The sequence below is a fragment of the Epinephelus lanceolatus genome, chromosome 20, assembly GCF_041903045.1.
Source record: "Epinephelus lanceolatus isolate andai-2023 chromosome 20, ASM4190304v1, whole genome shotgun sequence".
In the NCBI taxonomy this organism is placed as follows: Eukaryota; Metazoa; Chordata; class Actinopteri; order Perciformes; family Serranidae; genus Epinephelus; species Epinephelus lanceolatus.
The window spans coordinates 12,097,395-12,124,301 of record NC_135753.1 but is presented as its reverse complement, the minus strand read 5'-3'; the positions used below and the strand labels follow the sequence as shown (position 1 = coordinate 12,124,301).

The window sequence follows — 26,907 nt, the reverse complement described above, 5'->3', positions numbered from 1 at the left end:
AAGCGAAAGCCATTCATCAACAGCACCCAGAAACGCCGCCGGCTTCGCTGGGCCCGAGCTCATCTAAGATGGACTGATGCAAAGTGGAAAAGTGTTCTGTGGTCTGACGAGTCCACATTTCAAATTGTTTTTGGAAACTGTGGACGTCGTGTCCTCCGGACCAAAGAGGAAAAGAACCATCCGGACTGTTATAGGCGCAAAGTTCAAAAGCCAGCATCTGTGATGGTATGGGGGTGTATTAGTGCCCAAGGCATGGGCAACTTACACATATGTGAAGGCACCATTAATGCTGAAAGGTACATACAGGTTTTGGAGCAACATATGTTGCCATCCAAGCAACGTCTTTTTCATGGACGCCCCTGCTTATTTCAGCAAGACAATGCCAAGCCACATTCTGCACGTGTTACAACAGCATGGCTCCATAGTAAAAGAGTGCGGGTACTAGACTGGCCTGCCTGTAGTCCAGACCTGTCTCCTATTGAAAATGTGTGGCGCATTATGAAGCGTAAAATACGACAACGGAGACCCCGGACTGTTGAACAACTTAAGCTGTACATCAAGCAAGAATGGGAAAGAGTTCCACCTGAAAAGCTTCAAAAATTGGTCTCCTCAGTTCCCAAACGTTTACTGAGTGTCGTTAAAAGGAAAGGCGATGTAACACAGTGGTAAAAAGGCCCCTGTGCCAACTTTTTTGCAATGTGTTGCTGCCTTTAAATTCTAAGTTAATGATTATTTGCAAAAAAAAATAAAGTTTCTCAGTTTGAACATTAAACATCTTGTCTTTGCAGTGTATTCAATTGAATATAAGTTGCCAACTTCACTGGTTTTGGGTTTTGTAGAACCATTCCTAAATCTTTCATGTTCAGAATAATGGTAAAAAGAGCTTCACTTTTATAGCCTATTTCTAGTATTCTGACCACTCAAAACACTTTAACACTACATGTCACATTCACCCATTCAAACACACATTCACACAATGGTGGCTGAGGCTTCCATACAAGGTGCCACCTGCTACTCAGCTTTAACACACTCACACTCCAATGGAACAGCCATCAGGAACAATTTGCCCAAGGATATTTTGACAATAGAGAAGGTGGACATTGAACCACTGCTCTTCCACTTGTTGGATGACCTGCTGTACTTCCTGAGCCACAGCTGCCCCATGGGGTTCTACCTAGAACCCAGCACAAAGGGTTGTACCTAGAACCAACTGTGAAAGGTTTCATGCAGATCCACCTATGAGAGGTTCCACAGAGAACCGTTCTATGGTGTGATGGTTTCACCCACAACCCTATCTTATCCCTTTTCCACCAACATGGTACAGGTTCTGTTCAGGTTCACGTACCTTATTTTGTACCGCTCAGAGTATTTCAACCTAACATAAACTGGTTCGGAACCCCAAAAGTTGGTTCCTATCTGGAATGAAAAAAAATAGCAGGATTTACCTTAAGTGCAAAACCTGATGACATCAGTGGTCATGTCATATTCTACAGACAGGAACGGAAAGAGAAATAGTCTTAGTTGGTCCATGCTTCAAAAGCTTGCAGATCAGAAGCTTGCAGGTAATCACTGTGATCCACCATCTTGCTACTGGTGTTTACTCTCACTGTGCATTATCCACCTTATTTTCAAACACGGAAGTAAATAGTGATCAACTTCTGTTTTTTTGTGCGTGACTTCCGGTCAGCCGCTTTCCCTCATGCTTTCCCTTACCGGAGCTAACGGTGCAAGCTAATTTTTTTTTCAATTTTCAGTTGTTTATGTTAGTCAATCAGTTAGTTAGTTAGTTAGTTAGTTAGTCTGTGTATTTTGTATAACGTTAGATAACTGTGCCCACGTTTCCGTTATAACGGAAATTTATTCCCTCTAAACGCGAATAAATTGCACATCAATCATAAACTATGAACCAAAAAAGCACAATCTATCCCGAGTGAGACAAACTGCTTGATCCCCGTCTCCAGTGTACCAGCAGAGAACCTGCAGAACCGAATCAGCGAAAAAACACACCGGGCTACACAGCCTCTCTACCTGAGCAGCTGAAGCTGCGGCTCGCACCCTCAACACACAGACACACAGACGGTGCTTCTGCATGCCAGCCAAACGTGTGCATACCTGTGAGAAATAAATATGTGAGGTGTACGCTGCTTTTCTATCTTTTTTTCCCTTTTCTTTCTTTCTTTCTGTCAGCGACATACACTCCTAACACAGGACGGGTTGTTTTAATTGACTGAGTTGATCATTAAGCCATAGTGATGCGCGGATCGGCTCTGATAGCACCTGAATCAGCATGTACGCATCAACCATCCAGCCGTTACAACATGATTGAGCCAGCAAAACAGTTTTGTGTTGCTATGTGTGGTATTTATTCAGTTTTGGGAAATCACGATGTCTAGAAAGCATCAGTGGCTGCAGCTGACAGGGACAGCTAACATTAACACTAGCAGCAAAGCTAACATCAGGATCGTCATCCGTTAAAAGCCTCCCGTTGTCGGATACGACATGAAACTACTCCAGTTAGCTCAATCATGTTGTAACTAAGACATCCGCTGGAGAAAATATTTTTTTCACGGGCCACTTTGTGAGTTAAGTGAGTTATTACAGACACGGCTTACGGCTAACAGCTAACGGTTAGCCCAGCTAATCTACGATAACCATGTTATTAATTACACACAGAGAAAATACTAATGTTTGTTCAGTCATTGTGTTTATAGACTTTACAAACATCAGATTAGTCTAAACGGTGATATAGTGACGTGAAAAATGTGATATATACATATATATATAGCTAAACTCAGCAAGGTAAACAACAAGGCGATTCCCATTTACACAGTGGTAAGAGTGCTGGACCAGAAGTGTCGCACAAAAAAACGGAAGCTGGCTGCGTTCTGTTTTGCCTCCGCGTTTCCGTGAAAAATAAGGTGGATACAATGCCCTTCATTGATGGTGCATTCTTGATTACAATGGTTCCTGCTAGAAAGCACTAAGATTCCAAGAATCCTGAACATAACCTGTTCAAGTACAGAGCTAATGTGATGGAAAGGGGATGTCTGAGGGTTCTATCCAGAACCTGTCCACCTCCTAAGGGGGCTAACAAGAACCAAACTTTGGGGTTTAACCAAGAACTATTTCATATACCAAGGGTTTCAAATAGAACCCAACCAGGGGGGCTTTAAAATAGTAATTGAATATATTCCCCATTGATCTTTCCCCCACTACTCAGTTGGAGCCAATTACAAAACAGTTTTGACTGTGTGGTTTTGTATGGCATGAATCGATGGTAAAGATATAAACTATGGCAGAACACAATGAAATGAATTCTGATTGAGGGGAATTCAGATACATCTACATTAAAAAATACCATTTGAAACAATCACCCTTATTGTCATTGCATTAGTACAATGATATTTGGTGGCAAAAGAGCAAAATAGAGAGCATGACTACAAATTAAGATAAATAAAATCTAACCATTAAAAGGAAGTAACAAAACATTACACATATGCCCACACACTATATTGCACTTTCCAGTTATGGGTGAAACTGTAATATTGCACAAGAGATTACAGTGTATTTCAAGTGTTAATATTGAGTGCAGTAATGGCTCTGGGATAAAAATTGATTTTCATTCTATTTGTCGATGATTTAATGGCCCTGAAACGCCTTCCAGAAAGCAGCAGATCAAACTGTTGCCTTTGGGTAAATATTTGAATATTTGAGAGTGATGATATTTTAACACCCATGCTTTCAACAATACTTGAAGAACTCTTTCTTCCAAAAAGGGTTCTATGGATAAAAAGAGTTTTTAATAGGACCCGTAGTCTTGAACCCTTTCTTCAGAAAAAGGCTTCTTCAGAAGCAAATGGTTCTGGGTAGAAATTCAGCCCTTCAGGAGGAATCCTTATGCAACCCTTATTTCTAAGAGTGTATTGTGCCTTTCAGGGGAGATTATATAGCTATTAATTAGATTTTTTTATTAAATGTTTTGTGATGAACTGGCAGTTTCTTCTAGTACTGGGTTCTGTGGGTTTTGGCACTTTGACTTTGACACTGTGGTGCTGAGGCAGCATATTTCTGACTGTTGTGTAATCAAAAACTGCTCAACTTTACATCCATAAATCCTGTGCGATGGCCAACATTCATGCATGAATAACTTAATGAGTTCCTGTGAACAGAGAGCAGTGCCATACAAAGAGTACTACTAATGATACAGCCTTGTATACATATCAAAAGACATTTTTCCCCCGAACACCTGTTCATTTCTAACCCCGACAAGAAACAGCAGTGTGATTCTGTTGGCCTGCAGCCATATAATTAACTTGTGACTCCGCTGTGTGAGTTTTCTCCCTTTTTTTTTCCTTTTTTTCCAGCTGTCATTGTGATTGATAGTCATTTTGTTCTTACTCTTCCAGAGGAGATTTTCCAGTCCCATATTGCCCATTGGTGGTCTCCAGATGGTGCAAGGTTAGCGTACGCCACCATCAATGACACCCTGGTGCCCAGGATGGAGCTGCCCATGTTTACAGGCACACCGTACCCAATGGGAAAAGAGTATCACTACCCTAAGGTGCACTGTTTAATCCTTAACACTTTGGAATAGATATGTTGTTTAGATTTTAGATGTTATGTCATATAAATCGTCTCCTCTTTCCTCGCCCTGTTCAGGCTGGTGAGGAGAACCCAGTTATCACTCTGTATGTTGTGAACCTTAATGGTCCGCCTCACACCATCGAGATGAGGAGACCTGATGATCCCAGGATGGGGTAAGGCATGCAGACTGTCAACCAATCAATCTCAACACTCAGTCAGATAATGCACATTTTACACCTCCTGCATTTGCTCCAGAAATTTCCATAATTCATATTCATATAGTCTCTCATGTGTGTAATCTCTCTGCATGTATTAATTTTCTGATGCTATGTCTTTTAAACTAATTTGAATCAATATATCCTGTGGTTGTGTATATCCTGCAGATTCTGTAAATTGTATTTCTCCAGTGATACATTTTTACTTAATGTGCTCCTGTGTTTAGTTCCATTAAGTTTAATGCCCTCATTTGCTCTGTTTGTATTCATACCCAATATTTTATTCCTTCATTGCAGTGGCCCATTATATTCTGCTCTAATATCTCAATTTTTCTGCATGAGATGATTAATGTTTCATCCATTTTCTTTAAATTCTATCATAATATGCAATTAGTAAATGGAAATATTTTGGCACTTTCTGTCTTATTTTCCAACTTTTTTGTCTCAGTGATTGGTCATTTACCCTCCAACGATGCTGACACCAAGACCTCTCAGTGTACACAAAGTTAATTGCCATTTTATAATTTCTCTGTGTTTGGCAGCGAATACTATGTGACTATGGTGAAATGGGCCACCACTACTAAACTGGCTATCAACTGGCTGAACAGAGCCCAGAACATCTCTATACTCACACTGTGTGAGGCCACGACAGGGGTCTGCACAAAGGTCTGTGTCCTTTGTGTGTGTATTATGTGTGCTGGATGTATCAAAGAAAGTCTGTGTTCATACACCAACTGAAACCTGTCAACCTGTTTGTTACAGAAACATGAGGATGAAAGTGAAGGATGGCTGCACAGACAGGTGAGAGCGTAGAGGTGTTGATTAACGCTGCAGTTGTAACTTATATAAAAATAACTTTGTCATAATTGCCGAAACTTTCTCTGTGTGCACACAGTAGTACATCAGACTCCTTTGCCACCACGTATTGCTTCTGATTCTGATTTGCAAAAATTTACCCCAGCTGAACGAAAGCAACGAGCTGGAGGGCAATGCCTGGTTTTTGCTTGACTGTTTACAACAGAGCAGCTGGGTCAACAACTTTCTAAAGTCCCTTACCCACTGCACAACCCGTTAACCCCCACTAATCCCAGGTCAAATGACTCTGCAGTAGTCATGGTTACTTATCAGTGCCATCTCTGATAGGCAGTGATGGAAACATAAGGTGAGTGTGCTAATTTTAGCCCTTTCATTGGCGAAATGCAATGATGCACCACCACAAGACACCATTAAGTAGTGCTCAAACATCGATCCAGAATAATCTACAACACGATTTGAAAGACAGATTGAATAAGAAAGAGAAAAGACGTAACCACTGTAACATGTTCACTGGTGTCCATGCTGCTTTCTACTGTTTACTAACTTTGTTCCAGCCTGTCTGTGTATGGAAGCGAATCGTGACTAATATTTAAATTAAAATGTATTTGCAGAAATGCTTTTTCATTTTAAGAATGTGGCTGCATTATTTGACTCATAAATAAAATTAATCATCAATCATCCTATTTGCATTTTAATTTTCTTCTTCAAGACTGCTCATTCTTTTACTTAATTAAAATGAAAAAGAAACAGTCATTTGAGATTTAATTTTCAAAATATGCCCCAGCAAATAGATACCAAAATTCAATTTGAAATGTAAAATTTGAAAATTAAAATGCATTTACAGAAATGCTTTTTCATTTTAAGAATGTGGCTGCATTATTTCACTCATAAATAAAATGAATAATCAATCATCCTATTTGCATTTGCATTTTCTTCTTCAAGACTGCTCATTCTTTTACTTAATTAAAATGAAAAAGAAAAAGTCATTTGAGATTTAATTTTCAAAATATGCCCCAGCAAATAGATACCAAAATTCAATTTGAAATGTAAAATTTGAAAATTAAAATGCATTTACAGAAATGCTTTTTCATTTTAAGAATGTGGCTGCATTATTTCACTCATAAATAAAATGAATAATCAATCAACCTATTTGCATTTGCATTTTCTTCTTCAAGACTGCACATTTTATGCCATAATCAAAAAGAAAACAAAGAAGACATTGCTATTTCATTTTCGTGGTCTGCCCTGCAAAACAGTGACCATAATTCGAAAATGATTTGGCAGTCTGAGCGGCGCAGGAGAGTGACGTCAGGAGCCGCTCTTCTTCAGCTGACCGTGCTACCCATCTAATACAGTACGGGGCGGTGTGCACATTTGATATATGGATGCGTCACAGATCATGGCGCTCCCTGAGATTGTGCTTTCTAAACATCGTGATTTCCCAAAACTGAATAAATACCACACATAGCAACACAAAACTGCTTTGCTAGCTCAATCATGTTGTAACTAAGATATCTGCTGGAAAAAATAATTTTTTCATGGACTGTTCATTGAGGATACGGAGTTAATACGTCCGCTGACTTGACAGTCATTTAAACTGGTAGCAGGTGCCGTGTCAGTGTTAGTAGGCACTAGGGTTGCTACGGGTTACCTGCACAGCTGTGGGCGTAGGTGGTGATCAGTCACATGTAGGTTAGATAGGGGAGTCACAGTTGATTAGTGTTATGGAATGAGAATCAGGGGAGGCGACACAGTTTTTCAACCATGTCTGTGTGTGTGTGTCGAGTGAATGGGTTTTCGTTATAATCGTAGTATTTTTGTCCTTTTGCACGAGCTCGTTTTAAGTCTTTTTTACACTCAGCTTTTTGTAGGTGTTTTTAACGTTTTTGTAAGTCAATAAAGTGTTCAAAGCGTACCATGGAGGACCTCGTGTTTGCACACCAACATGAGTTAAAAATGGCTTCGGATTCCCTCAACTGGCATTTTTGTAGTTGGATTGCAGATACACTCAGCTTGAGCTTATACTCTGTAGACATTGTGATTTCCCAAAACTAAATAATAGTCCAGCAACTTTTCCGGGGGAAACCCTGTGACATTGACACGTTAAATAATTTTCATACATACTGCCTTGGTTTGATTCTAACCCATACAATATGGTTGTCGAATATTGAATCTGCTCGTGAAATTAATAAATTATGCACAGTCAAGATTAACTGATATGATATGGAGTACCTATTGACATCAGTGTGTAATAAGCCTGGAGGCCATAGCTAACAAGCTGCAGTCAACAAAGACCCTTGTAAACTTGTATACGATTCATAGATATATTAACACTACTATTAATTCAGCTTTCAGCATGATCTTGATCATGATAGAAATTAAATTGTATCATGCCATCTTGCTGTTCTGCATTAAATTGTTAAGCAAAAAAATATCCATTGATCAAAGGAATTGTTGGACTGTATGTTTATCTATATTATCTATATATATTTAATATTAATAAATCATTGCATACATAAGTAATCATCTTAAATATTTAGGCTAATATAATTTAGATCTGCCCTGTAAAAGTGTGTGTATAGCGCACTGAATGAGTGTTTGGTGTGAAGATGTTATTACCGCTTGTCATAAGAAAACACAATGCGCTCACTTGTAAGGTCCTCTTCACACCTAACACTCATTCAGTGCGCTATACACACACTTTTACAGGGCAGATCTAAATTATATTAGGCAGCTTTGTATGTATGAAAATTATTTAACGTGTCAATATCACAGGGTTTCCCCCGGAAAGGTTGCTGGACTGTGTGGTATTTATTCAGTTTTGGGAAATCACGATGTCTACAAAGTATAAGCTGTAAGTACAAGTATAAGCTGCTACCAGTTTAAATGACTGTCAAGTCAGCGGACGTATTAACTCTGTATCCTCAATGAACAGTCCATGAAAAAATTATTTTTTCCAGCAGATATCTTAGTTACAACATGATTGAGCTAGCAAAGCAGTTTTGTGTTGCTATGTGTGGTATTTATTCAGTTTTGGGAAATCACGATGTTTAGAAAGCACAATCTCAGGGAGCGCCATGATCTGTGACGCATCCATATATCAAATGTGCACACCGCCCCCTACCGTATTAGATGGGTAGCACCATGGTCAGCTGAAGAAGAGCGGCTCCTGACGTCACTCTCCTGCGCCGCTCAGATTGCCAAATCATTTTCGAATTATGGTCACTATTTTGCAGGGCAGACCACGAAAATGAAATAGCAGTGTCAGTGTCCGTACGACCTATATATGAGGACATTTCACTGGTATTCGCACCGACCTTATGAGGACATCAGTGACTTGTGAGGACAGTGCCCATGTCCTCACAAGTGAAACAGTGTAGAAGCACTTAGGACGTCGTAACTGACTCAGTCCCACGTTTTCTTGGTATGTCTCCATAAGTCTGTTACACCTGACCATGAGTCTATGTTCCGCTGTTGAAATAAACATTTAAAACATGAGTTGTCTAGAAGCCTAAGAGGAGGCAGAGGAGCATGATTCTTTTCATAGACTGTATGTGTCATGTACCACTGTGTGAATGTACTGTCAGTTTCAGCAAATATGACAAAACGGTATTTTATAAAACTTACAAACCAACTTTATTATATTTAACTCTAAATTTGTGGGATTGGGTTTAGGTTGTGTTTTAATTTGCACATTGGAAAAGATTAAATTTAAAATGAAGACAGTGAGAAACATTGTTATACTGATTATAGCCTGGTATGGCACAGCAAGTAGATTCCACTCTTAAATTTTACACTGACTTTTGTATGTTGTCTCTGGGGGCATTTTTGTATAATTATTGCATTTACTAGGGCTGTACTCAACCAAAGTCAAAGAAAATCTTGGTTGACTGAAATTCCACTTAATCTTAGTTAATCATTATCTCTAAATGAACTAAATCGGCCACAGTGCACTCTGCCTGGTAGTGTTGTGTGTCCACTTGTCTTTTTTTTGTTGTCACAGAGCTTGGCCGAGGCCAGTTAACACTCTTTTCAGGCCAGTGGAATGCCTTGAGTGAAAACTAAATGTAATGTCCACTGTAACAGTTAATACTACCTGAAAATAAAGTGTGCACTGTAACACTTTTCCACCTGAACTGCATGCTCAAATCCGTCTTACCACTTAACACTGAATGGGGCTGATGAGAAAAATCTGACAGACTGGACACTATAGAGGGTAACTCTGGGGTAACTGATGTCATACACAACACAACGTTACTAACATTAAATATCTCTGTAAGGCTGCACGTGAGAGAGAGCGAGGGACTCAACTGTTTTTAGTCCAGTAGCTAACATTAGCCATCGTGCCAATAAGGGCTCCGGTGTGATCATATTCCTTGCAAAGGCTTTTCAATCCAGCCTTAAACTGAGGTGATTTTTGGAGACTTAGTCAGATAAATCTTCTGTGATTATTTATCTGTTTTTCCAATTAAAAATGAGAGTTTAAAAATGTTTAACTTTGAGTAAAATGCTGCACTCGTAACTGTCACCAGCTGTCCAATCACAGTGGAAAAGAGGTGGGACAAATATCATAAAGACCAGTCGTAACATAGGACAAATACAAGTGCTGAAGAACAACAGTTGCAGCTTCCGGCTGGGAAAAAAATGCTGTGGTGGACACAGTAACCCAGTGATCGTCCAACCAATGAGAATTGTTAGACAAGAGTATATCTAACAACAAATCAAGCAACCGACCAAAAGTTTACAGCCCTAGCATTTACCAGTCATATCTGATCATTTGTTAGTGGTGCTCTATTTTTCTGTTTTGTCAAAGTAAAAGATTTGAATGATCCTTTCTCTGTCTTCAGAATGAGAAACCTCTGTTTTCCAAAGATGGGCTGAAGCTGTTCTTCACCCGCGCCATTCCTCAAGGAGGCAGGGGCAAGTTCTTCCACATCTCCATGTCCATCTCTCAGGTCAGAGAACATCTATGTGTACAGTATATTCATTATTCTGTGTTTTTCCTTGTAAGCAATCCATATAGCAGACTTTAATATTATTCAGAAGTGTGTTATATAAGCTTTACGACAATTGTCGAAAATTTTCAACAGACAATCTGTAGCTAAATTTTACTTTTTGTAACACAAACTCAGTGTAGCTTATTAGCCTGTGTTGTTTCATAAACATTAAGTCAATAAAATAAAATAAAATAAAATAAATAATAAAAACCTTTGTTGTCTTAATATGTCACCATGTAATAAGATTATCACATTCTTTACTTTCTGTTTATCTCCAAAGCCCAACACCAGCACAGACACACTGCAGTCCATCACGTCTGGAGACTGGGATGTCACCCAAGTCCTGGCCTATAATGAGGACAGCCAATTGATGTAAGCACCCATAAACCACTATTAACACCAACCTAGTATTTACCAACAGCAGTATATTACAATTCTATAGTGGGTTTATGTGCAGTAGATACAGATTGTTTAATTATAAGTAAACAACAGTAATGTGGATGCAGCACTGACTCGTTTATTGGATACTTGGTCGTTCTGTTAGAGATGTGGCCTGCAGGGGCATCAAAAATGTCTACACTCCGTAAGATTAGCTAAACACGGTCTTTAAAACTTTTTTTTTTTTTTTAAATTGTAAATCATGTCATAAATTGGCAAGTCCCGCCCTACTGTTCTGTGATTGCTAGAGTGCGAATGTTTGGAGAGCAGGGGCATAAAATCCCAGAAATAAAATGACAGAGTCCACAGCTCAGCATCTAGGGGTATGTGGACACTGGAGAAAAGCCCACAGAGGGCCCTCAGCTGTTTGCACAGACACCACCAACATCCCTCTGGTTCTCTGGCGGAGGAGCAGAGCACAGCCTGGGTCAGTCGAGAAGCTGCTTAGGGGCTATGGGATAAAGCCAGTCAGCTGAGAGCCAAGCCAGGGCCGGCAAAGTGTGCTGGAGCACCAGAGGGAGGGCGGGAGGTCTGCAGAGTCCCTGCCCACGGCCAAGTGGCCACTGTCAGCCTCGAACACGCTCTTGGGGCTCTGGCTCTCCTGTCACCCGCTATGACTGCGTCCCTATCCCCAACCAAGCCAGAATTTTACGAACAAAACACAAATGAAGAGTTTATAACATTTTATGTGTTGTGATAAACAACTCGTGATAATAGCAGAAAAAGCTTTGTGGCTGTGGTCAGGATCAACACTCTTGCATTGCCTCACAAGAGCATGGACGCCTGGCCAATCCTAGTGCTTGAATTTGTCAAGAGAAGCATCCCTGCCTTTGAATGTTTCAGCACAATGCACAGAGACAGATGAATTCTTGTTTCCATTGTCAGTTTAGACGTGCTGTGCCACGCTAGGCTGCCCCGAAGATGGACCTTCTCAGGAGTAGGTCCAAAAGCTGGGCACCCACCCTCAAGCGGGTAGTGGTGACATCTCGTCGACCGCAGCTTACTCCCCCTTCCACATGCAGAGTCTCACTGTAGCCTCTTTTATGCTACCTCTTAAAAGCAGGAATTTCATGACATGCCACCTCACTATTCTGTAAAAAAAAAAAAAAGAAAGTACAATCACAAAACGGGGGGACAGAGTTGTCTCACCTTTACGCCGGCATCAGAAGTAGTAACAGCACCAGAGCACCTCCTATGTAAAAGGGACAGCTGGCAGGACGGTATAATGGATAGCATGTGTGTTATGTTCTGACAACACATCATGTGTGCGACCCATTGCGGGAGATTCAAAAAGTAGCTGATAGCAGTTAGCAGCTAACTCAAAGGACAAAAATGGCCAAAAATGTCTGCAAATTGGGAAAACAATGAGATGCAGGAGCTCTCTACCCTACAAGCAGAGACTGAGATCAGCCACCATATGACAGGAACAATAAATGATTGTTATTGACATGTTATGCCATAGTTATTGTTTATAAGTACGTGATACATCACACTACAGGCCAGCGTTGTTGTTTTACACGTCACGCCCAGCATGCTTCTTTTGTATCCGGGACGCAGGCATGTTGTCTCAAATCACACACTGGAGCAACATGACAGAAGGGCCTCCACAGTGGCCCTCTACCGCCATCTCTGTGTGGAAAGGGCTAGTGTCTCTCTGCCTTTGTTACAGCACCATGGACAGAGACAGGAAACTGAGACATTCCCATGCAGGGTCTCTCTGTGCTTCCCTGCCTTTGAATGCCTCAGTGTCATGGACTGAGCACCGTGAGGCAGATTGTTTGCTGCCGTCCGACAAAGAAATGACCTTGTTTATTGTCATGATGTCTACTGATTATGGTCTGTGACTAGTTTATAGCACTGATGCTACATTTTGAGAAAGCAAATATACTTACTGCCTGTTGTGGTGGGCTCGTGCATTTCCACACAATAAACCGCTCAAAATGTGCTCGGTCTGAAAACGCCCTGCATCTCTGTTGCACCCATGAGGATTGTGACTCATCCCTATCACTCCTAGATAATTTCACACCCACAATCCAGGCCACAAGGCAACTGTGATCTGACTAACATAAGCTCATATGTACACACCTGCATTCACATACTCACACAAACATATTTAGAAACAGTTACTCATTGTTCTCAGTGCTGAAGTGACTTAAAAAACTCTCACTCACCCAAAAACCTCTTCCCCGAGGGGATCAGATTTGGCCTACTTCTCTTTTAAAAGGATTCATCCACCTTTTTCCCCCCATCATTCATTTATGAAACATCTATTCTCGTGAGTAGTTTGGGCACTGCTGTGTGTTCCAGGTGCTTTTCTAACTCCCCAAGCTGAGTGATGAACACAGCTCTGCTAAATGCATGGAAAAATACTGTACAGTAGCTAAATTCAAATCTGCTGCCATGACATTCTTTTTTTGTCTTATATTAATGTAGATACTTCCTGAGTACTGAGGACGGTCCAAAGCGAAGACATTTGTACAGGTAACAGCTGGTCTCTGTTTTCTGTGTCAGCTGTTGTTGTTTTGGAAGTGGATTACATTTTGCTTATTTGTTTTTTTAAAAAAAAGTGAAATGTCCTCTTCTTTGTCTTTGTAGCGCGGACACCTTTGGTTCGTTCAACCGTCGCTGTCTGTCGTGCTCCTTGGCCAACAGCTGTGATTACATCAGCGGCTCCTTTAGCCACAACATGAGTTATTTCCTGCTCAACTGCCAAGGTAGCTAACACAGTAGCTTTGACTCATGTCCCTCACCTTTTAAACTTAACACTGTCCATCTTTCTGTCTTCCCTCCTTATCTCTCTGTCCCCCTCATCCACTTTATGTTGACACATCAGGCTCTGTTTTGATAATAACATAAAGTGCATTTGCATTTACTTAAAGGAGCTGTATGTGACATTCAGAGCATTAGTATAGCAGCAGATAACTATTTGCTGTGTAAAGATATAGTGGAAGAATGGTGTCCTTAGAAGAGAATGAAGCCATGCTCCCTCTGTGTGTGTTTTAATCCGAGCTTCTCTGTTCTTTGCTGTGGTTGACGGTCCTGCCCTGCATGCATGTTAGTGCATGTGAGCTCCTGTGTGTGTATCCCACTGGCTAGCTAATTGCTGCTGCTTTGCACTGTGCTTAAACAGCTGATAACGCCATCCCCCTATGTTAACAATGATAGCTCCGTCAGCACTGTTGCAGTTGTTAGCACTGCTCATACTGTTAGCACCGTTAGCTGCTAGGGGCTGGCTCTCCTACCTCTATGTTGAGAGCCGTGTGCAGACAATCCCTTCCCATACCCTCAATCATAGATATGTTCTGAATGTTGCAATACAGCAATACTACACTATATATTATAATTTTCATAATATAAATGTGCAAAGGTATTAGCAACAAGTTGTAGAAGATGTTAGTATCAGTGCTATATTATTACATTCCAGGATTATAGTTACTGATACATTAGCATGATTTTTTAAATAAATTGTTAGTTGAGGTGAAAGTTTTAAATGCTTCATTGATAGTTGGGAAGTTGAACGTGTAACAGTGCATCACATTTTATAACAGGGTGTCTACAGGTCCTTAAAAAGTCTTTAATTCAATGTTAAAACAATAAGGCCTTAAAAGTCATTAAAAAGTCTTAAATTTGAATTTTATTTACAAACATTTAATATAATATTATCCATTTTTTAATTTCTATGTAAAAGTCCACATTTCTAATGTTGCAAATCTTTAAAAACTATAATACTGTCATTTTATCTCATACTTGCTCTTACTTGTGTGGACTGACTTAACTCACTCTAATAACCATATTCCTACACAACACTTACGTCTGCACAAGACCACATATATAATACTTGCCTGCGATGCTTAAATAAGTAAAACATGATTTGTCCAAAAATCTGTCCTAAATTAGGCTAAAAGGTGTCTTGAACGGGTCTTAAAAAGCATTAAATTTAATTGTCTGATGTCTGTAGATGCCCTGTATAAGCTTATCATATGTTTTTGTGTAAAATCTTATTTTTGAAAAACAAATAGCAACTATAAGTATGGGCTGGGCCATATATAGATATAATATTGATATCTGGACATGAGACTAGATATCATCTTAGATTTTGGATATTGTTATAGCGTAAGTGTTGCCTTTTTCTGGTTTTAAAAGCTGCATTACAGTAAAGTGATGTAATTTTATGAACTTACCAGACTGTTCTATCGGATCTTTTATTTGCCTTTACCCACTTCTTCATTATATCCACTTAAAAATATTGTGTTATATTATAATATTTTGTGAAAGCACCAATAGTCAACCCCACAACATCATTGTGATATTGACATCAAGGTGTATTTGGATATTTGATTTTTTCCATGTTGCCCAGCCCAAACTATAGCTGCTAAATGTAATGGAATCAAAAGTGCATTTCCCTCTGAAATGTAGAGGAGTATAAGGTCTCATAAAATGGAAATACTCGAGTGCATGTACATGTATGCTCCAGTTGTACTTAATTCAGTGCTTTTTTGTCAGCACCCACTGGTGGAATCACTTAAAAAAGGTTTCCAAACTCTCATCTTGACGTGCCTCTCCTTCTGCCTTTGATCCATGTACTCTGAGCTGGCCATGACAATAACAAAAGAGCAGGCAAGACACTTTCAAGATCAGAAAAATGTCAGAATACCATAGCTCTGTCTTGACACTGCTGCACGTAGATTCATGTTCCTGTGGTTTCAGTGTGAATCAAATCCTCGTAGCTTCAGTATTTAATCACAGATCCAACGCTATTGTTTCAATCGCCTCTGAAGGTTGCTAAGTGATCATCACTGAAGTCAGATCAAACAGGGAACAGCTACAATGCCATCAAACCCTCCCTGCAGACCTCAGAAATTACTGAGAGTCAATTGTCCCGCACTTTATACATCTGTAATCCACCTCTCTCCTCACAGCCTGCCGAGGAGAATTTATGTGATGAGGCTATGATATCATTATCTCGAGGAAGGAGAGTAGGAGGAGGAAAGGAGGGAGTGAGCGAGTGGCTGATGTACTCTCAACCGTACACAAGCGCAATGTGCCCGTACTGTGTTCCCAATTTGCTAAGTGCATCAGTCACTTCATTTGCTGTCTCTTCTCTGTCCGATCTGAGGTTTTAGGGCTGTAGCGTAAAGGACTCTGCCTCTGTTTGTGGCCTAGATATGAAAAAAGCTATTTCATCCATTGCATTATATAAATCAAATAAGCAAAGACCTGTCTCTTTGTCTGACGGACAAAAGATCTGGGATGCCTTTCTCTGCAAACACTGGAGGAGACTATTGTGTTGGTGATGAACACAGACTCTGCTCTGCTCTCTTTGCTCTCTCATAGCATTAATGTCTAGTTGTAATGATGCTGAACAGTTTCCTGATGTGTCACTGATGTCTTTGAAATGACGATGAAACTTTCTGACTCTCTCTTTAGGACGGGAGATCCCATTTGTAGCCATTTACAAGACGCAGAGAGACGCAGAAAGTGAGACGCAAGACAGAGAGAGTGAGTATATTTACATCAAGTCTGAGACAAATTTGCATTTACAAGACTCTGCATTATGTTAAAGACATTACCAGTGACCTTGTTGGCAGTAGCATAACAGCTACACTGAAATCGACCTTGTCAGAAGGGGACAGAAGTGTTTCCTTTGCAGTGCAGAGTGACCACCTGTGCACTGAGTCACTGTTTGTCCAAGAGCCAAGTCCTGTATGATGGCAGTAATCACATTACTCCTCACAATGGATGTCCTCATTAAATTATGACCTGCCCGACGTCAATATCAGCATACTGTAATTTGATTACTACAGTGTGCATGTGTGTGTGCCATCTTTGACCAGTATCATGTCCCTGCTCTGACTATGTTAAAGTCTTGATGTTATTATCATAGATTATTTGATGTTGAACAGTGTTTTTGCAAGTGTAATAATATCTCCCAAATGTTCACCCACCAAGGTGCTGAGTTTGCTGTTTTTTAAAAGGCTTTATTATGCCTACAAATCTAAAATTCTATTGACATTAAAGGGACAGTTCACCCCAAAATCAAAAATATATATTTTTCCTCTTACCTGTAGCACTATTTATTAAACTTGACTGTTTTGGTGTGAGTTGCCAAGTGTTGGATATATCAGCTATAGAGATGTCTGCCTTGTCTCAAATATAATGGAACTAGATGGCACTCGGCTGTTGTTCCTTAAAGTGCCAAAATAATACATTTGAAAAACTCAACAGCAATGTCTCAGTAAGTTTCATGTAGGAACTATTTTCTCTCTACTGAACTACATCTGCCTACTGCATTACTGCACAGAAGGAAGTGTGCATCTACTCATGGACGAGAGGCTTGCGCTCATGACTGTGAGATGTAAGCATTAATGGCTGAGCTGTAACATTAGCTAGCTTAGTGGTGCTAGGCGAGCTAGCAGTAGATGCACAATTCCCTCTGCGCAGTGATATGGTTGGTTGGTCTCTGACACTCAACTCACAATAAAACAATATATAGATTGATTAATGGGGGTGAACTGTCCCTTTAAGATGGCCAGTATACATAAAGTGTAGTCAGGATGCCATAATTAGTAACAAGGCTAATGGTCTAAAGCTACGGTGGTGACTCTGAGTCTGTACTTGAGCTAAATATTGCAAATGTTAGCATGCTAATAGCTTAAAAAGCACAACGCTAATGTTAACATGCTGCTGTTTAACAGGTAAAATAATAACCATGTCCATCTGCTAAACATGAACATAGTGGCATTGCCACTTTGAGCATGTTAGCATGCTAACAGTTTAAATAAACAGATAGTATGGTGATGGTGCTAGAGGAAAAGTTCATCACAAAAGTCATTACAATTCAAAATGAACAGGAGAACATAGATATCTGGACCAAATCCATCTAACTGTGGTCAAGAAATTTAACTCAGAAATACAAATCTCAAACCCTTGGTTCTAGAGAAACGCTCACTAGATCACTAAAGTCAGTAAAGTATGATTCATCCTGGATGCTTCCTTTGGACTGTTTACACAAACCGATCCGAACATACAATGTTCACTACATCCCCTTTGACTCCAGCCGTCATGGCAACCAAGGGTGACTGTGTTAAGTGTTGCGCAAACCAGCTGTAGCAAAGTAGTAGTACAGCTGGTCCTCTTTTCAAGACAGTCTCTTGAGGTGTGAAGTTTGCCTCGAGCGAATCCAGGTCAGTCTCAGCTAGAGTCGGGTCTGGTGTGTGGTTTGTCGGAGTTCATGCTCAAAGTTTTGGAGGATGAGAGGCTCTGATATTGTGTGGAGCTTCTTTCTTTTAGACGTTTTAATTCACAGCTCCAGGCTTACTTCTAAACCATCGAAAATGAGTATGGGATTTTATTGGATTAGGAAAACAGAAAAGGAAAATGGCACGCTACTCCAGCTGTTTAATTGGGACGAGGCTTTTAATTGAATTTTTACAGTATGTTGTGCATGTAAAAGTAGTCAGTGATGTTCCTGAGAGTGAAACTTTAATCTCATTGGTCATCCGTGTTCTCTCTGTGACAGGTATTACAGAAGTGCATAAACTGGAGAACAATGAGAACCTGAGGCTGACCCTGGACTCCATGCAGATGCCTAAAGTGGAGTACAAGGAGATCAACATGGATGACTACAGTATGTGTCAGAGCCAAAGTCACTTTAATGGACAAGTCCATGTTTACAAATTATATGATGGCTAACAAAGAAAGAATTTCAGCAAAAGAAACCCAATGCTTGTCAGTTGTCAGGTAGCTCAAACTCAGACTTAAAAGTGAGGATCCTCTTCTGTTATATTGTTAAATTATTTGAATTATTTTTAGAGGCCCGGAGAGGGTGAAATATTCAGATTTTACAAGAAAATACATTGTGGTGAAAATGCTGAAAAATTAACTTAATTTTCTGTAGCAGTTTATTTTCCTCCTCTTCTCCTTGATCATGTTGTGACCCTTGCAGGCCGAGAATCCCTGCTGAACAGTGCAGTTAATTGTGTTGTGTGTGTTTTAATTATACTATAATTTAGCAACACATCAATTTGGCTTCCTCTTCTAGCAGCTGGGGATGAGACTCTTCACTCCTCCATACCCATACCAATGTTATACTCCACTTCATCTTTTACACTCTCAACTCACTCACACTGTTTTGTTTTTTAGATGCACCAAATAATTGAACACATTTTAGATGTATTTATGAGAAATTATTGAGTATTGTATAGTGTTTTGTCTAACAGTAGTTTGTCTACATGACAGCCTTGTCGATGCAGATCCTCAAACCTGCCGGCTTCCAGGACACAGCACACTATCCCCTGCTCCTGCTGGTGTACGTATGACACAGGTTTTCACACATTTGTGTACAGTACACTTGATTCACACAGAGAGAAGTGTCCGTTGGCAGTGCTGACCCCAGATGGCCGTCCTCTCCAACGAAGACTTCCTGGACAGAGTTTTAATCTAAAGACGAGCTGCTCTGTACTCTACTCCAGCTGGCTGATAATTGCTCTATGAATGGGGGAACTTACCCTCCTGCCCAGCCCATTCTTTTATAAGCATTTCTGACCTCCGGTTTGCAGCTCACATTTAACATTTTCAGAATTTGGCCCTTTCTACTCTCAGTTGTCACTGCAGCTACAGGTCCTGAAGAATCAGACAGGAAACAAGTTCAAGTTCTTAAGTCTCAACCTGGCACGTGCATGTGTTCAGACATAAAATAGTGCATAAATATGGGGCTAAAATATATAAAGAAATAAAATATTTTTAAAAAGTATCATCCTTGCGTCACTACCATTGCATTGCATTCAGTAGTCTCCATAAAACACTGATGTGGTTGTCTCTGTGCAGCGATGGGACACCCGGTGGCCAGATGGTGGCAGAGCAGTTTCACATGGACTGGGCCACGGTGCTGGTGAGCAGCTTCGGTGCCATCGTGGTGCGCTGTGATGGGCGAGGCAGCGGCTTCCAGGGCACCAACCTGCTGCACCGGATCCAGAAGAAACTGGGCGTGTATGAGGAACAGGATCAGAAAGAAGCACTCAAGTATGAGATGTTTTCACTTTGCCTTATTAAAGATTTAGCAGACATTAGAATAAACATGCAGTAAACAGCTACATGCAGGGCCACAGTTTCCAACACCACTGACATGCTTCATCTCAACAGTTTTCCAGTTGATTTAGAGACACGATCTGTATGTAACTTTGTATTTTAGCTACGTATATTCTTAAATAGCAGCATCTCATTCAGGATGAAATGGTCCATTTGTCTGTCTGTCTTTTATTTCCAGCATTTCAATGTTGAAGAATTAAGCTACAATTGCTATAAGCAGTAGCAGTAATAAATATTATAGTAGTCGTAGTATAATTAAAGGCTCCTTGTAAACACAGCTGCTAAAAAGACCCTGTGGTATTAGCTACAATTGCTGTGGTGAGACAGTGAATGCAAAAGTCAAAATAGAAATGTGCTTCTTAACAATGGAATGTTTATCTTTTGCAGTTTTATTTTGAAAGAGCCCTACGTCGACAAAACCAGAGTTGGAGCTTTTGGAAAGGTAAGACGAGTATCAGTGTGTAGCTGAAAGACTCATGCAACATGAAGTTAACAACATGAAGGTTAGACCAGCTCAGGAACATAACACTCTATTATCTAAAGTTTACCCTGGCTGTTCAAGTAATGGGAATATTTAGATCTTTAACTTAAAGGTCCAGTGTGTAGGATTTAAAGAGTCAACTTTTCATGGTGTCTGAAAAACAGCCCTGTTTTCAGCTTGGTGATGCTGCATTTCCAGCTGATCCAAGAAGGTTTTTAAAGAGTTTATTCAGCTTAAGAAGGAGGAGAATTTGCTCAACACACTTTATCCTTCTGTTTCTCACAAACAAACACATTTAAAATCACCGAATCTGGATCATTTTACTGGGGTGGAACGGGACAGAAAATTGTAATGTGAAAAGTTAGTGGACTAGTGGAGTAAAAAGATGGAATGGAAGTATCTCAAATTTGTGCTTACAGTAGTTGAGTAAATGTATTTCCCCCACTGGCGGTAACATGCATGTTTACTGTACCTCAGGTGTATGGAGGCTACGTGACCAGCCTGTTGGTGAGTGGTGAGGAATCCCCTGTAAAGTGCGGCGCTGTCCTCTCACCCATCACTGACTTTGAATTATACGGTAAGCTGTTTTTTCATCTGTATACCAGCTTGCAAAACCATATAGAGTCCGTATATAATTCATAATATGAAGACTGTATTATAGTTTCTGCTGTGTATGGTAAACAAGCAGTATCTGTGCATAATCATTCAGGTGCAGGCCATCCTGTCAGACAGTAATCAAAGGAAAAAAAGAGATTGCAGAGATTACCCCTGCAGCTGAGTTATTTCCATGACTGTGTGATACATGTATGTACTCTGCGTGTGAGCAAAGAAAAGGAGCTTGTTCACCTTATCAGTGTGATGCTACAGATACGCCTGGAACCCAATCATAACAGAGCCAGACAAAGTTAACTACACCAGCCTCACCTCAGCTACCAAAGGAATGAAATGTGTGAAAATCAGAGCTGTGTGTGTCGGGGAGAGAGTGACGGAGAAGGAGAGACGGTGCTCTCGTAGCTGCACCGAGTCAGGAAACTGCAAATTAAGGAGGAGCCAGGCGTCACGGTGTGACTGATTTCCCATCAGTTTGATTTCTCTAGCTTGCCAGAGGGGGTGAGAGACATGCCATGACACTGTATAAGTTTGGAATTGCAAATGAAGGCAGTCTGCGACGCCTTCGAGACTAAAGAAGATGGGTGAATCTATTTGAATATGGAGGAGAATAACCTGGAAAAGTGAACTTTATTTCCTTCCAAATGGCCAGAGACAGAAATAACACACGGACATTGTTATTAATGTGTAGTTTTGATTTAATTTTGATGTCAAAGTTTTCATTTAAACTCTCTTTTCCCTGCAGCCTCTGCATTTTCAGAGAGATATCTTGGGCTGCCTAAACCTGATCCAAGGGCATACACAGTAAGATTTGAGTACAATTATTATATTTCAAATTCCAGTTATGATCATTATATAATCTTTTTGTTAATTTGTTGCTGTGTGTCTCATTATTCCTCAGATGGCAAATTTAGCACACAGAGCATCTCAATTCATGGATAAGAAGTTCCTTATTATTCATCCAACAGCTGATGGTAGGACAAGGATGTCTGAATTTACAATTCACCTTTATTTAAGCGTTTAAATCTTTCATAAAGCAAGAAGATCTCTGACATTTTGGCATATATATCGTTATGTTTTCCCAGAAAAGGTCCATTTCCAACATACAGCAAAATTCATCGCCCAGCTCATCAATGAAAAGGCCAACTATACCTTACAGGTATGTGGTTTTACTTTCTCTCCCTTGTAATTACATCGACTGCTGATCCAATTTCTCTGCCTGGTTCAGTTATTCTCCAACCTCTGGGAGCTTTATGATCCCGGTGGGATCCCACAGCAGGCGGAGGATTAGCCCTCACAATGCTGTCATTCCACATAATGAGATTATGAGACCTTCTCAGGCATCCTGCATTGACACCAGGACTAATCCAATTAGGATACAATGCACTGGAGCTGCATGTTCAGTGGAGCTTATTACTGACCCATAGATGGGTTACTCTGCACACATGCATCATAAAGACCTGGTTGCTCAGAGCTCTGGTGGACTTTAGGTCAACACATGTAAACATGATGACTCAGTTAGAATATCTCAGTTAAGTTCAAACTCCAGAAATTTAGTTTGAGTCCCTTTTATTGATAAATTAACTTGTTAAGCCAAGAAAGCTCATGATAAACTTGTTTTTCTTTTTTTACTATCATTGTCAATTAAATCCATTTTGGTTTGAACAAAACCACACTAGGCCTCTCAATTTTTTTTTATTAAAAAAAAGAAGAGAATGGACAGAAATGATTGTTAGTTGGAATCCTTGACTAATTTAAAGATGTACTCAGAGATTAAATGGGTTATAGGCAGTGATGGAAAATCAATCATAGGCATAGATGGATTGTTCATGTTATTGTCTTTTATATGTATGCTATAGCACAATTTAAGGATCTTCACTACATGTATGTATATAACCAGTATCTGACTATAAATGACTTTTTTTTTTTGGGCATACCATACCATGATGTTTTTATGACATACTATACCATGACAATTTTTTTTTTAAATAATTTAAGACATACTATACTATGGAATTTTTTAAGCATACTATACTGTGACAATTTTTGGTGAAAATTTTAAGGCATACTATACTGACATTTTTTGAGTCATACTGCACTATGATAATTTTTTTTTTGTTTTGGTCATACTATATGAGGACTTTAATAGCTACAACAGTGCGTCATTTTTTGTAATATATTTTCAGGCATACTATACATTTTTAATACATACAATGCAATGAAATCTGTGACATTTGTAAGCATACTAAACTATGACATTTTTTAGGCATACTATTCTATGAATTTTTTATAAATGTATTGAGGCAAACTAATTTCTGATATTTTTTTGTTACAGTTTTTCTACGGTATAAATGTCCACTTGAGCTCAATGATGAACTGATTAGTATTTGGTGGTCAAAGGTCAAGGTTACATTGACCTTGTCTGTCTCATTCTCATGGATTTAATATCTTAAGAACCCCTTGAGTGAATTTCTTCAAATTTGACACAAACATTCATTTGGACTCAAGGATGATGGGATTAGATTTTGTTGGTCAAGGGTCAAGGGTCAAAGCTCTGATAGCTCTGACGCTCTGATATTTTTGCCCATATATCTACCCACCTAATACTGAATAAATCTAACCAGATAAAATACAACTATCGGTTCAATTACTGGTCCTGTACCAACTGATGAGTGTCAGTGTCTCACTCACTTATTCTTTGTCTTTGTCTCAGATCTACCCAGATGAAGGCCACTTCATTCACAGCGAAGCAACAAGGCAGCACCTCAGCCAGTCTCTGGTGAACTTCTTCGAGGAATGCTTCAGGCTACCAGAACGTGTGTTTGAGGAGGCCCTGGAGGAGGAGAGTGAAGACGAGGGTTAGCTTGACCTCCTGAGGCCCAATTGTGCTCTGAATCCTTCCCACCCATACATCCACCCACCTAACCTCCATCCTGTCCCTGTGCCCAAGCACAACACTGGCATACAGTTGTCCACAATATGCAACTCTCATCTGTTCTTGCTCAATTTGATTTGCATTTGGACTCCCCGTGTCCGCATGCTGAACCTGAGACTGCCTTACCAGCAGACCTACTCCTACATCCATCCTCCCACTATCTGCCCTGAGTTCGACTCCAAACGGCCCTCCGGAGAGCCAACAAAGACTGATGACCTGACATGATGCTTTGGAATATACTGATTGATTTAACAGGGAGCGGTCTCCTTTACAGCAGGATGGACCAGCTCCTTAAAAGCAGTGGAAACAAAGCATCAGCTCTCACACAGACTTTCAAGCTGTGGGGAGAGGGAACACCTTATAGCACATAACTCATGGGCTTGTATATTAATGAAATTTAGACGCCTGGTGAAGAACGCTGGTGGACAGTGTTCACAATGGGTGTCTGGGATTGTGCAGATACAGGAAATGTTACTATTTTTAAAGTTGTGAAGAACTTTCATGTTGGACTGTGGTTGTGTCTATTGTTCTTACAGTATGTAAAATAGCACACAGACATTCACTCGCCTACTACGGATATATTTTGTTTTGGTGTTCATGTTTGCCCCGATGTTCATCTCGTAGCCTCATTTTATGTATTTCAGTGATGCTGACGGAATTCTTGAGCTGGCAAAGTGTTTGGAAGAAAAAAAAGCACTGTGGGTTTGTTAATGTGTCGTTTGAGACGGTTTTATTGTGACGCTCCAGTTTTATTTATCAAATGTTTTTCAAAAAAGACAAACTTGTTTTAGTCACTGTGCCTTACTTTGTCAGACAACATCCTGCTGTGAGACTGCATTTTTGAATTAGCCTTCAACAAGGCTAATTTTCTCAAAATAGTTTGACATTTTTGGAAAGATATTATACGCGGTCTTGTCAAAAGAGGATTGAGTCCACTCACACATCTGCCTGTTAAATATTAAGCTACAGGCAGCAGCTGGTTAGCTTAGCACAGAGTGAAGACTGGAAGCAGCTAGCCTAGCTCTGGCTGTTTTTCCCCCCATTATGCTAAGCTAAGCAAAGCTAAGCTAACCCTCTCCTGGATTTAACTAAATATTTAACTGACAGACACGACACTGGTATCAGTCTTTTCATCCAACTGTCAGAAAGAAAGCCAATAAGCGTACTTCCCAAAATGGCAGCTATTGTTTTTAATTTATGGCCTGAAATAGATAATTAAAATAAATCATGTAAGCTACATTCTGTAGCTAATTCCTGATTGACAAACTGTAGGGATTCTAAAGTTTTGCAAAATATTATTCTCCGGAAATATGTCCAATGACATCAGTACACCAAGCTAAATGTATAGAATCTGCATGCGTCATTGCTTATGACATGTTAAAGAATGGTAGGTGAAGGAAACGGGACAGGAAGTGCAGTTTTTGTGATTGAAAATGCTGCGTCACTCACACTCGGTTTAAATCACAGAATACATTGTTCAAAGTTGAAGGCGAGAGGCCATTAGGATTAGAGGTATACCCTTAGAAATTATTTATTTGTATATAAGGGGGGGGGGGGGGGGGGGGGATTATCCAAATATAACATGCATAACAATGAATTCTTGAGGCACATGTTTAATTTTCCATTTTTCTATTTTCTTATTTGAATGGCCATTTGTGTTACGTTTCAGTGCATGTTCAGACGTTATTTGCAGCACTATCCCTGATAGCTCAGTTCCACATGGTAATTTTGACATCTTGAATGTTCCTTACTGGATTGCATAAATTACATCTCCAGTAGTATTGTGATTGAGATCCCAGTCTGGTCAGCTTGATGTGTAAATGTTATTCAAATATCATTTTATTCTAAAAAAAAAAAAAGAAAAAAGAAAACAATATTACCTGAGTGTTATTTGTGCATAAAGCATTTTGGAAGTTACATTTGACTATTCATTTCTGTTTTCCTGTTGCTGTCCTTGAAATTGAGTTGAAAGTGGAATTTATAAATGCAGAAGGCAACATCGAACTTTCTTGCCAGTGGTTGAGGACTTTTTCAAGACGCTCAACTTTGTTATCCAAAGCATAGAAGGAGAGTCATGGCAGATTGTGGCATGAAGGTAAATGTTAGAATAAAAAAATAGATATTTTATCAGCTTTCAGTGTTTTTTTGGGTCATATGTTTTATTGTGAATTTCAGCGCTCTGCTGCTTTTTTTTTGGCCGCATTAAACAGAACATTACATATTATATCACTGCATAAAGCTATGTTATTCAACAACTGCTATTCACACAGCTAGCAGACACAACACATGGTTATTCATTCTGATGCATGTCATGGAAGTGTGATGCATTTGTTTTTCTGAATTAACAAGATTATTAACTCAGAGTTCTGGGAAAAGTCATCATAAGAGAATATTTGCCATTTTTCTAAATGACCATGATAGACCATGACATCATGTCAGAATTATGGGAAGTTTCATGGTAAAAAAATAAATTGTGCTTGTTTTCTAGTTATTCATTTCATTCATATTCCACATTATCCTGTTGAGGGTCGCGGGGGGGCTGGAGCCTATCCCAGCTGACATTGGGCGAGAGGCAGGGTACACCCTGGACAGGTCGCCAGACTATCACAGGGCTGACGCATAGTGATAGACAACCAATTTAGAGTCACCAGTTAACCTAACCTGCATGTCTTTGGACTGTGGGAGGAAGCCGGAGTACCCGCAGAAAACCCCTCGCTGACACGGGGAGAACATGCAAACTCCACA

General features: G+C 39.9%; 1 protein-coding gene across 5 annotated transcripts in view; it reads left to right on the top strand.

Moving 5' to 3' along the window:
* Positions 1-24,856, top strand: part of dpp6a (dipeptidyl-peptidase 6a) — a 350,581-nt gene extending 325,725 nt beyond the window's left edge. For all 5 annotated transcript variants that reach the window (XM_033638754.2, XM_033638755.2, XM_078162828.1 and 2 more), the window contains 18 exons: positions 4,407-4,561; positions 4,660-4,757; positions 5,342-5,465; positions 5,562-5,600; positions 10,463-10,570; positions 10,893-10,984; positions 13,484-13,531; positions 13,646-13,764; positions 16,478-16,549; positions 18,570-18,677; positions 19,289-19,358; positions 19,877-20,071; positions 20,525-20,579; positions 21,096-21,195; positions 21,973-22,031; positions 22,129-22,201; positions 22,313-22,386; positions 23,941-24,856. In XM_033638754.2, coding sequence (XP_033494645.1) covers positions 4,407-4,561; positions 4,660-4,757; positions 5,342-5,465; positions 5,562-5,600; positions 10,463-10,570; positions 10,893-10,984; positions 13,484-13,531; positions 13,646-13,764; positions 16,478-16,549; positions 18,570-18,677; positions 19,289-19,358; positions 19,877-20,071; positions 20,525-20,579; positions 21,096-21,195; positions 21,973-22,031; positions 22,129-22,201; positions 22,313-22,386; positions 23,941-24,090 — 1,739 coding nt within the window. In that variant the 3' untranslated portion in view covers positions 24,091-24,856. The remainder of the gene's footprint in view (positions 1-4,406; positions 4,562-4,659; positions 4,758-5,341; positions 5,466-5,561; positions 5,601-10,462; positions 10,571-10,892; positions 10,985-13,483; positions 13,532-13,645; positions 13,765-16,477; positions 16,550-18,569; positions 18,678-19,288; positions 19,359-19,876; positions 20,072-20,524; positions 20,580-21,095; positions 21,196-21,972; positions 22,032-22,128; positions 22,202-22,312; positions 22,387-23,940) is intronic.
* The last annotated feature ends 2,051 nt before the right edge of the window (positions 24,857-26,907 follow it).